We start from the raw sequence: 12,485 nt of genomic DNA on the forward strand, positions 1-12,485 counted from the left end.
TCCAAAGCAAATATGAATTTGCATGGGCTCCCTTGGCTGCTATTGTATCTTTTTGTTTGGAGTTAATTATGGAAGGATGGAAAAGTAAGAATTGTAGGCTTTTCTAAGTTTCTAAAGTAGTAAGGGAGAATCCCTTTGTCTGTCAAGTGGACTGTCAATGAAACAATGAGGCTTGTAATAAGGTTGGCTTTAACTAACTTTGGACTCATCCTGATTGTGATGGAATGGGAATAAAATTAATTAAACAGTAATGATGAAAAAGAAAGGGTTAATTCCTGTCATTCATCTGGATGATATAGTGCAGGGGTGTCAAAAACTCAAGGCTGCCCTGGAAAGGTGAAGGACTTGGCCTGCAGTGCCACAGCCAGTGAAAACAGAGCTCGTTTTTCACTGGCAGAGGGTTGGTTGCAGGAGGCCGTCAGAGCCCGAAATGGAGCTTGGGAGTGCGTTTTCGCTGGCAGAGTGCTCAGGCCGTCACAGGCACCCCCGATACGAGTGATGTTGAACTGGTCATGTGCCCCCTGGCCACGACCTCTCCCACCCCCAATGCAGCCCTCAATGAAATTCGAGTTTGATACCCCTGATGTAGTGCAAAAGGTCTGGAATGTGAAGTGAGAGGACAGTCAACGGAAGAAAACTGGTCACCAATGCACTGCACAGAGCAGAGCTATAACATGTTATCCTAGGAGAATACATAACTTCCAATGTTTCAGTGATTGTGTCACACTGAAAAGTACTATCAAAATATTCTGAGCGCGTTGTCATGGAAAACCCTGAATGTTATAGGGAATAATGACCCTCTAAATAACTCTAGAATGTAGAGCATCATCAGAGTTGCAAAGGACCTCGGAGACCTTCTAGTCCAACTGCCTGCTCAAGGAGACCCTGTACCTTTTTAGACAAATGGCTGTCTTGTGTCTTCTTAAAAACCTCCAGTGATGGAACACTCACAATCTCTGAAGGCAAGCTGTTCCACTGATTGTTCTCATTGTTAGGAAATTTCTCCTTAGTTCTAGGCTGCTCCTCTCCTTGGTTACTTTCCATCCATTGCTTCTTCTGGTGCTTCTGGTAAATAAGCTGTTCCCCTCTTTTTTTGTGGCATCCTCTCAAATATTGGAACACCACTATCTAGTCACCTCTAATCTTTCTCTTCACTCAGTTGCAGGAACTTTTCTAGTAAACACACCCAGTTCCTGAAACTTTTCTTATGTTTTAGCCTCCATCCATCTGGATATTGAGCCTATCTTCTGGGGTTTTGGCTATTTTTGTCAGCTTGTCATCATCTACAAATTTAATCAGTTCCCCCTTTATTCCCTCATCTAAACAGCTTACGAAGATATTGAAGAGCATTGGGCCTAAGACAGAACTTGGGGTGCTCCACTGCTTACTTCCCTCCATGTAGATGTAGTTCCATTCAGGACTACATGTTGAGTGTGTTTTGTTAGCCTGTTAAATATCCACCTGGTGCTGATACTGTCTATCCCACATTTTTCTAGCTTACCAGGAAGTAGATTGTGTTTTATTTTGTCAAACGTCTTACTGAAATCCAAATATATTATCTCTGCAGCATTTTCCTTGCCCACTAATTTAGTCACTTTGTCAAAGAATGCAACTAATAAGATTTGTTGCATGATCTGTTTTTGACTCTGTGCTATCTCCTATTTTAATCCTAGTACTATGCAAATAGGTTGACTAGTAACTCATAGTGGCACAACAGCAAGATTCATCTAAACTTCTTGGATAAGAAGAAAAATGTTTTCAAAGAAAAAAAATCAAGAAAATCCAGTTGCCTTTTGGAAAAAAGCACTTTTGGGACATTTTTGTGGAGTGCATCTATAGATTTTCATCCCTTGATGATTATTAAGACAGATGTTAAGAGCAATTCCAAGACAAAAAGGGATGCTTTCCCAAATATTTCTCTCAAACATATAGACCAGGGGTCCTCAACTCCTTCAACACATTGACCTCTTCAAGAAGTTTTAGATCATTCACCAACTCCAAATGTTTATTATGTAAAAATAATTTAATAAATAGTGTTTAACTAATAACACTACAAAGATTAATAACAAACCAAGAATGCATAGCCCCATTGTCCTTGGGGCTGATAATGACCACTTTGGGGAACTCTGGTTTAGACTTTTAAAAGTACTTGTTATGTTTAACATTACAGCTATATATAATACTGTATTTAAGAGATTCTTATGTTTTTAAGTTAAGTATATAATACATCATACTTTAAATAATAACTCTTAATTGGTGAGGTGTAAAGGGTTTAAAAAGAAATTAATTTTAATTCTATAAAATCCTGAACAAGTTTATCTTTGTAGTTAAACTAATATGCCTGAGTAATGGGAGAAGAAAAGAGTAGACAGGTTCCAAAGACTGTTTTTACCTTTTCTCAATTTCTCTAATAAGCTTTAAGTAAAGATTTGAGGTGATGAGTATTGATTTCTTAAAATAAGGAAAGATACAGGGGGGGAATCAATTTAACTCGTTACCTCATATACATTAAACTGTGACTGTCCTCTAGACAATTCCCTATAGCTTGTGGTGAATTCTCCAATAAAATCATGACTAGAAAAAACAAAGAAATATTCACATTAATAGAATCAAGCATTACAATACAATGACACATATATTTGCCCAAGTTTTTTTTTTTAATTAATTGTTCACAATTCTGGAGACTATTGATTTCAATATTTCAAATCTCTAAAAACTTAATAATAACAGCAAGCTCTCTGCAATGTTCATATTCTCAATAGTATGCATTTGGCCACTAGTTGATCTTCTATAACACCACACTGTTATTAACAGAAATTAAAGATTCAGAAAGGCAGTGCTAATGTCTAACGTAGCAAATTTTAGAGATCTGCTGGCCAAGAAACAATTGGGGCAGTGATCCATAAAATACTTAGCTTGGGGGGATAGCCAACTTATTGGATAGGGAGGCAAAGTAGTTAATGGTGCTGCGGAGTGCATATATACTTAAAAGAAGGAGCCAAATGTTTGGTTGTTAAATCGCTATTTTTTCTTTAAAGAAGGGTCAAAAGCATCAAAAAATAAGAATTTGATTCTTGATAAAGATATCACATCAGCCACTTTTCAAAAATTAACTTTTCTTTGTTTACTAAAACAGGGGTCTCCAACCCCCAGGTCCATAGCCTACTAGAAACTGGGCCCCACAGCTGGAGGTAAGCAGTGAGTGAGTGAGCAAAACCAAAATTATCCTCCCCCTCCCCCTGGTCTGTGGTAAAATTGTCTTCCATGAAACTGGTCCCTGGTTTCCTAAAAGGTTGGGGTTCTATGTGATAAAAGAAATAAAAATTCAAAGCACGTCTCTCAAAAGTGAAGAGGCAAATGCATTCTATCAGAATTTTTTCCACACACCAGTATGCTCAGTACAGTGTATGTACATATATGTTTGTATTTGTGCATGTGTGTATAAATGATAGCAGAAGTAAGGAAATGGCAAGCAGTAAGAGTTGCTAAGATTCATGTCTTTTCTCTTAATAAGCATATTCCAATCTTAAATATTTCAGTAAAATTAATTGATAAATGCACCTTCATAACACCCCAAATAGCTAGCATTAAAAATATAAGTAACACTGTATCTTCTGTACATTAGTGGTGCATATAATAATTACCTTCCATCTCTATCCCAGTCATACACTTCTATCTTAATTGTTCTGTAAAAAAATAAAGAAAACATTCTAGAATAAAAAATACATCATTTGAACTGCACTATCACTGCCAATCATTTTGTTCAAATTTACAGGGCAATATAATTCATTTATAGAAGTCTCAAGATATCCTTTCAAGAGGTAAGTATTAAGATAATGTACAACTGAATCTAAGATCATTATAAAAAATCTTTAAAATCCAACTAGTTACTCAAAAATCGAGCCGATTTTTCTTTCTTTGACTGAGAAAAATATACGTCTTATGTAACCTGTCTGATATTCCAAAAGTGGGTATCCAAATATAAGGTTCCACGGGGGAGAAGATAGAGTAAAACCTCAATTTTGTAGTCTCCTCTTCAGCAGATTTCAGATAGACAGAATTTCAGATGAGATTTAATTTCCAAAAAATAAAATCCATTGTTCTTAAAACAATCTAGGCAACTGCTGTAATATATATGACATTTACATCTATTGATATCATTTATATAATTATGTAATTCACATAATTTCCATAAAATTACATACATAATACAAATGTTAAGAAATAAATGAAATAAATTGATGCAAATAACATAAATTATATCAGTTGACTGGACTGATATAAATACAAGTTTAACAAACACTTGGCTTTAGCATAATTATTTCACCCAAACTGATCTATGTAACTTAGATTTTATTGCAATGAAGGAATGAGCTAATGTAAATATTTCGTATTTTATTTTTTAAATAAACTGAAATACTAAACTTTTTAATTAAACAAATACATTAATACATGGTTAAGGAACAACCAAATCTTCAGTCATTGGCACAAAGCATTCAATATCATTTATTTGGTAACTTTTAGCAGTCATTCTATTATTTTTATGACTTAGGAAGAAACAAGCATGGGTAGAATGTAAAAGGATCTACAAGTATATAATGTAAAGAAATGGCAGATGATCAAAACTACATAAATGTAATGAACAAAATATTTTTAATCGAATTGTATAAATGAAAAAAATAATTAAGATTTTTCCCTACCTGAAAAACACATTTCTCTGAGGGTAGGTCCAATTATCCCAACTTCTCATTCCATAGATGACTGACAGGCAGATGTAACAATGAGGCAGATACTGCTGCTAGAGTATAAAACTATCTGTATGATATTTTAGAATATGCTAAAAGAACACTCAATTGGAATTATGTGGATTGTTGGATCTACTCTCAGAGAAATATTTCAGGGGGAACAAATTCTTCATTCACAAGAATGGATATCATATAACATTAACCATCTTGCTTAATGGGAAGCCACAGTTTTATAAATTATATTCATCTTGAAATACTAATAAAGATTTCAGCTTTGCAGATCTCCTCATAAGAGCCTATACTACTACTGCTGCTTTGATAAGATGAAGGAATGTTTCATTGAATTTGTGTCATGAATAAAGAAATCAATGATTTTTAAAACTGCTTTTACCTCTTTCTCATTTCCAAGTCAGATGAAGCCTATCAGCTTGTCCAGATTGGATTCTTAAACATCAATAGATCATTTCAAGTCACTTCGCCTTCCTCAGAATTTATGGAGGAAGGCAGTTCAGATATACAATAAATTAATGAAGCTGCTTCTGAGGAATTATGCCTAGATACTTTGAATCACTAATGTTAAATGTTGTCTATATATATGGTTAACCATATTTATTCATAAATTTAAAGTTCAAAGTAGTACAAATTAACGATGCAGAAAGCTACATATTTCAAACCACAGAATATATTAGCATTTTCTGTAAGAATACTCTTTCTAGTCCATGTCAATTTGAACTGTAGCCATAATTTTAATTGAACTGCCTGCTTTCAAAAAGAAATATTTTAGTGCTTATTTCATGGCAAGTTAAATTGTATTTCTCAGGTTTTTTTAAAAGTAATATATTAAGTCTATTAAGAACAATCATTGCTATCAGATCTCCAAAATCAATGACTTTATATTACAGACATGCCCATAACTTTTTTCAATTCTGTTTCAGCTGAAAATTGGTTGGGACTCACAACTAATTTCCATACAAAAACCAGACTATTTAAATAATATCATTTATAATCATTTGTACTTGTCTAGATAAATATTGATATAAGTATTACCTCATAAACTGCACACAAACAACTCATAGGATTTTTATGTGTGCACTAGATTAATATGTTGCATTCCATCAATGGATGGCACTCATAAAAAGCAAAGAAAACCGGCTAGTGAAAACACGATGTCTTTTTAAGAAAGCAGATGTCTGGCATATTAATTGAAGATGCCAAGTGTCCAGAGACAAATATGTGAGACTGAACAAGTCTCCTAAATATTTGTTTGTTTTTTTAAAAAAGATTAAGGTTAATGTACATAATTCAGCATTTCTGCATTGAAAATATATTATAATTAATTTATCTCTCTGATGGGGGGGAGGACTTTATTCTGACAATGAAATGAAGAAAAGGAAAGTCAGCAGATTTTCTATACAAACATGTAACTCATTTTGTCAACTGCAAATGCTACTTTTTCTTCACTTGGTTTAGTTCAGAATACCTTGACAGACTGCTCTGAAACTTTCCTCCTCCATTCTGTGGCTTATAATGTAGCCTGAAGTTTCACACTGAAGGTGGCAAAGGGGGAAGAGAAGATAGATCAGTTGAAGTAGCGATTGTATCAGTAATGTTGGCAATCACCTAAATCGAATTTATTTATCAGAAGCACTGAATGTAGTACTCAAGATTCATATCTCTTGATATGATAGATGTTATGAAATGAATGAGAGTACCATGTATTCTGTTGAAGCTTCTTAGTCTTATTTTTATCCAATCTATTTTAAGCAAGAAGACATTTCCATGAAATTTAATAGTTTGGCTTGAGGAAAGCATCATCATCAATGTTTACTTTTTAATAACACAGAGCAGTAATTAATATCTTAGTGTACTAGCAGCAGTAATTTCTTGTTTCCTGACATTTTGCTTTTTATCTGCTTGTCAATCATCTGTAGAAAGAATAGCACCTATTGTACTAAAAATGTTCTCTATTTCATTTAGACTGTACTCTTATGAACAGTAACTTAACATTATATGGGATTATTGGATTTTACCTCTAAGTAAACATGTACATCAGACTGGGTTGGCAGACATTCACAACAATAATAAAATAAGTAATAAAATATTAATATTTATTATGAATTCAAAATTTTTAAAAAGGATTTTAAAAGGTTTTTAAAAGGATTCAACTAAAATGAACAATCTTATAAGCATTTTGACACATTTAAACAAAAAATTGCTTCACTTACCGGTCATAATCTCCATTACAAAGTGCTCTGATGGATAACTTGAATGCCTGCCATACTGGATTTAAAGTGTTCTTCACAACTTCTGTCTTGTGGCAGATTGTGAAACTAAAACAAAAAATATATATTTTTTACTTTGTATTTATTATCTGCCATCAGGAAAAACTGTGAAAGATCTGATGCCTCATAGTTTGAATGAACATTTGTAAACTAAAAAAAAACATGATCAGTGCAGAAGAGAAAGATAATAGAAGTCAAAGCAAGCAGAGCAAAGGATTGTGATAACTTTGTTTTTATAGCTTTGGAGATGGTATCTAATTATAACTGTTCCCTCTACCTAACATCACAAATCACTGGGGAATTACATGTTCTTTCATAATCAACAAGTTTAAATTACATAGAACATAGAATTATAAATTGTAAATGACCTCAGTGATCTTCTAATCCAACCCCTTGCACATCGCAAGAGATCCTATACCATTCTGGGCAAATAGTTATCCACTCTAGTTTTGAAAATCTCTGGTGATAGAGCACCCACAACTCCAGGAAGCAAGCTATTTCATTGATTAATTGTTCTCACTGTCAAAAAAAATTAACCTTACTTCTATAGATTGGATCTCTCTTTAACAAGAATCTACCCATTACTTCTTGTTCTGCACTCTATTGCTTTGGTAAATAAGCCAATGCCCTCTTCATTATGAAAGCCCCGAAAGTACTAGAAGACAGTTATAATGTCCCCCAATCCTTCTCTTTGATAGGCTAGACATATTAACTACCTCAACCACTATCATTTGATTTAGCTTCTAGACAATTTATTATTTTTGTTGCTGTACTCTGCATACTTTCTAGAGTCTTAGCATCTTTTTTGTATCATGATAATCAGAACTGGCTTTAATATTTAATATAAAGTGGTATTGTAACTTCTCATGATCTTGATGCTCTACCCCTGTTGATGCAGCCCAGGACTGCATTGGCTTTTTTGGCAGCTGCAGCACACTGTTTGCTCATACTCAAGTGGTCGTCTGCTGGGACAACTAGATCTCTCTTATAGATACTACTGTTTTTACAGGGATATTTTAGAGGGATATTGATCCATAAAAAAATGCTGATAACGCTATGAAAGTAAGGAGAAAACTTTTCATAGATTATGAAGAGAATCCAGTAATCACTATTAAAGCTTATAAGACTGAATATTTAGCAGAACAAATGTGAACATCTACCTGCCATCTTCATTGCTACGAAAAAATACCAGGAAGGGATCAGATTTCCCAAAAAAATCTTTCTTGTCTAATTTGTTTGCACAAAATTGCATCAAAACAGCTTCCTAAAAAAATAAAGGGATAACAGAAATATTAATTCATAAATCACAGAGAACAATTTACATAAAATATGCACAATTTAATTTTTTTAAATATTCTAATAGATTAGAATAAAGTTATAATAAAGAATAAAGGTAATGAAAGTCTTTAAAACATTTATTAGTTGCCTGGATTTTTAATACTAAGATGGAATGATATTTTAAGCCCAGGGTCTCATTTTAAGCCCAGGGTCTCTACCTGTCAGATATACACACACACACACACACACACACACTCCTGTGGTATTATCTAAGAATGGAAATAGATTTTAAGAGCATATACTAAATATAATTAAAAAAAATGTAGCAGAAAAAATCAAGGTAGCGGCAAGGGGAAGTTTGAAAAGTATATCAGTCAGTGTTTCTGGATTTATGGGGGTGGGCAAGAGTGAATTTCAGAACTCTCTTTTGAGTAGCTGGGCAGATAACAAACTGAATCATAATATTCTTTGTTCATTCACAGAAATAAAGATTGTTGAAGGAAAGCATCTGAGCGTTTTAATACTGGGAATGGAGTGAAAATGTTGCTACATTCCCTAAGAAAATTCCAATTTGAGAAAAACGTCTGAGGTGGGCAACCTGCTTCACTGAAGTAGCCAGTGGCCATGCTCCCATTACCACTGCCATTGCCGGAGGATCTATTGTTCCACCCACACTGAGGTGTCTGGTTAAGGCATCACCGAAAACATTCCCCCAAAGAGGCAGTGAGTGCTCTCTCCCTCTCTCTTGTGAGCTAGATAAATATATTTCTTCTTTTTTTTTGGAACCATTGGCTGGAAAATTTCAGATAGCAAGTGACTTCTGCTTTTCCAATCACGATGCCTTCTTAATAGCAATATTGTGGATTTGTAGTAGCTCGTAATGCAATGACATAGGATTGTAATTCAGTAGTCATCTAGAAAATAATGCTGATATTCAGAAGAAGCTTCTTTTGTTTTGTGGATACTTTTCAAGATAAAGATTAAGTGTGAAAAGCACCATACAAGAGCTCCTAGGATCCATGCAATCACAGCAAGATGGGGCTAAGATTTGACCTTTTTTTTTTTTTTGCTTTTTGGGTTCTAGTGAGTCTCCTCTCTAGAATCTTTTCAACTTTAGAGAACCATCATCTTTTTAGGGAATTGGTTGCTACTGTAATGAATTATAGTCAAAGGGGAAAGTGTTTTTATTGATTCCAGTTAACTATTAGAGAACACTTTCCTTTGTTCCTTCCCTCCCTACCTTTCACCCATTAGCTCAAGGCACTGTGTACCATGCACCTTCTTTCTACTTTTCCCCACAACAATCCTGCATGTAAGGTTGAGCTGATAAGAGAATGACTGGTCATGCTACACAGTGAACAAAATTTTTTAATTTACCCGGCAACAGTTCAGTTCCTCTGCTGTCAGTATTATTGTGCCACATTTCCTCCCAGGAATTCCTCTGTTAAAAAAAAATCATATGCGTAACTGAAATATAAATGTAAAGAAAGTTTCCAAACAAATAGAACACTAGATAATTTCTATCAGATTTGTTTGCTCTTTCATATACGTTTCAATAGTAATAGCACATGCACTTTTTCCCTAGCTGAAAGGATAGGAAAGAAAACAGAAAAGCAATACACTAGTGACCTACAGTTCCTTGAATTAAATTTTTTCCCCCAGGTTTCAAAAAAGATTATTTGGAACTAATCAACTAAGATAGGCTCACAGAGAAGTTGCAAGCAAACTTAATAGGATAGGTCCACATCTTATATGGCACAGCAATAATAGATGTTAATTTACCATTTTTTCCCTGCTTTCTGGGGCACAAAATGCCTTTTCTTTAAAGTGAAGATTTTTTTGATTTTTTTCAACACAACTAATTTTTAAAAAGTGGGAGGATGTATTGTAGGTTGAATACTATTCACAATGCATACCACTTATACTGTGCTTAACATATCAGAAGTGCTCTGTTTATTTACATTCAAATTACTATGAAAGGAATTTTTTTAATTATTTTTTTTAAAAAAAACTATAGTAATGATAATGTGATTTACAAAAACAGCCTTTCCTGTTCACAAAAAAGAGTCAGAGAAAATGTTCTTCAATTAAGGAAGTGTGCAAATATATAAATATAAATAATTTGTAGTGATGCACTTAATTCAGAGTAGATGTGAGAACCTTAATGACCATAACACATCCTTATACATAGCAGATGTGTGATACATTAAAAGAAAAGATAAACGAGTCCCTGCGGAATTTACTCCACTAGTCATGTAGAGGTGGTGCTCATCTCCGTTTCAAGGCCATTGAGCCAGTGCTGTCCAAAGACATTTCTGTGATCATGTGGCCAGCATGATGTCACAGGGCGCTTCCACCAATGTGGTATCTATTTATCTACTTGCATTTGTATGCTTTTGAACTGATAGGTTGATAGGTGTTGGGGCAAGAATGGGAGCTCACCCTGTTTATATGGCACTCAGTCTTGAATGTGAGCTCCCCACTTTCCAGCCAACAAGCTCAACATCTTACCTGCTGAGCCACTGCCCACCTCACCTCCATAAGATACATTATCTACAATAAATCACAACTTGCTACACTTCTGTTGGACAGTTTTGTGCCAGTGACAGAAAATTTATATTTAGAATCAATGTTTGATGTACTAATGTTATTAACTTCACATTCCCCAGAACACCCTACAACGCAACTTTTAGGAAAAGCCAATGAATCAATAAGATCTTAGGACCACAGTACATAGCCACTTTTCTTCTCCTATGATGGCCAAACTGCCTGACTCTCTATATCTATCAACATCTGTTACTTTTCAAATAAATGAATGAATAAATGCCCAATATTCCCCCATCCAATGGCTTAATAAATTTTTTTTTAAAAAAAAATCCTTGACTACTACTTTATATTCATAATTTGTCCAAGTGCTTAAAACGTAATTCAAGACCATTTTTTTGTTTGTTTCAATGATGGGAAGTTAAAGCTGAGAATATTTTCAGTAACTCTGCCATATAATCTATTATCATAAAGGCTACAAGGCAACTGAATATAAGCAGAAGAGATATAAGCAGCACAAAGTGGTGCAAGCCAAAAATTGAAAATTAACACAAAGTCAGGCTACTCAGTCCAACCCTTATTTCAGACATATCCAAAAGCATGCAACAAGCAAAGCAAGTAAGAATAACAATAAAACAGAGAAGAACATCCTATGAAAATATACAAAGCAAAATTTAGCAGTATGCCCCAGGCAAATTAAGATTACGATGCAGCAGTAATCAAGGGAAAACAGCATTGGGATATGCATTATTATGTACACTGTGTATATGTTGTATATACAAACACTGCAACATATGAAAACATACTGCATAAGAACAGCACTGTAGCATAGGAAATAAGGCTGTGTAGGAATGCAGTAAACGCAAATACAGGTAGGCAGCAAAGACTTCCTACATGCTGACAACATGCAAGAGCTCAGTACATATAAGCATTAAACTTGGCATAACAGTATAGTTTTCATTTAGCAACCACAATTGGGAGTGGCAAGTCAGTTATTAAGTGACTGTGCTTATAATCTTATAGATAATCCTGAATTTATTACTACAATTGGGACTGGAATCTCAGTTGTTGAGTGAAGTGGTTGTTAAATGAAACACCATGACTTCACTCAATAAACTCAATCCTAGCTCTCCCAGTTGCAGTCATTAAAGGATCATGCAGGGGCGCCTCAGGAGGTAAGGGAGACCTGGGAAGTCCAGCACTTACTGGTGTGTGGAAACTGGGCATGGGTTGGGAGGCCTTGGCTGACTACAGGACTCACCAGCATGCAGAAACCTGCTTCAGGCCAGGAGAACTGTGTCTTCTACCCATCTCACCATATCCAGGTCCACTTACATTTGTCTTTTTCTGCAGCTTCTAACAGGTACACCCAGCCCATGGGAGGTGTAGCTAGAAACCTAGTGAAAACGTAGAAAGTGTTTTTCTAATCTTCACAAAGATCCCAACTGCTAGCTTTCTTTCTAGCTGAGCCTGCCTATCCACACAGCTGCAGAAAAAAGTCCAAAGTAAGTGGAGCCAGGTGTGATTGGGTCGGGAGAGGGCCCAGGCCTCCAGGGCATGGTGGGGTGGGGAGTGGGGCTGGGCTTCCCAGGCATGATGAGGTAGGAAGAAGTAGCCAGTGAGCAGGCTGAGGCCT

At 35.1% G+C, this 12,485-nt stretch overlaps 1 protein-coding gene across 2 annotated transcripts in view; it reads right to left on the minus strand.

Moving 5' to 3' along the window:
* The window catches only part of LOC113418649 (copine-8), a 68,570-nt gene that overhangs the window by 18,475 nt on the left and 37,610 nt on the right, over positions 1–12,485 (minus strand). For both annotated transcript variants that reach the window (XM_026677641.2, XM_026677640.2), the window contains 5 exons: positions 9,683–9,746; positions 8,188–8,291; positions 6,971–7,075; positions 3,645–3,686; positions 2,499–2,574 (listed from right to left, as the gene is read on the minus strand). In XM_026677641.2, the coding sequence (XP_026533426.1) occupies positions 2,499–2,574; positions 3,645–3,686; positions 6,971–7,075; positions 8,188–8,291; positions 9,683–9,746 (391 nt within the window). The remainder of the gene's footprint in view (positions 1–2,498; positions 2,575–3,644; positions 3,687–6,970; positions 7,076–8,187; positions 8,292–9,682; positions 9,747–12,485) is intronic.

The sequence above is a fragment of the Notechis scutatus genome, chromosome 6 (assembly GCF_049901735.1).
Source record: "Notechis scutatus isolate UNSWTSFEM ecotype Mainland chromosome 6, rNotScu1.2, whole genome shotgun sequence".
In the NCBI taxonomy this organism is placed as follows: Eukaryota; Metazoa; Chordata; class Lepidosauria; order Squamata; family Elapidae; genus Notechis; species Notechis scutatus.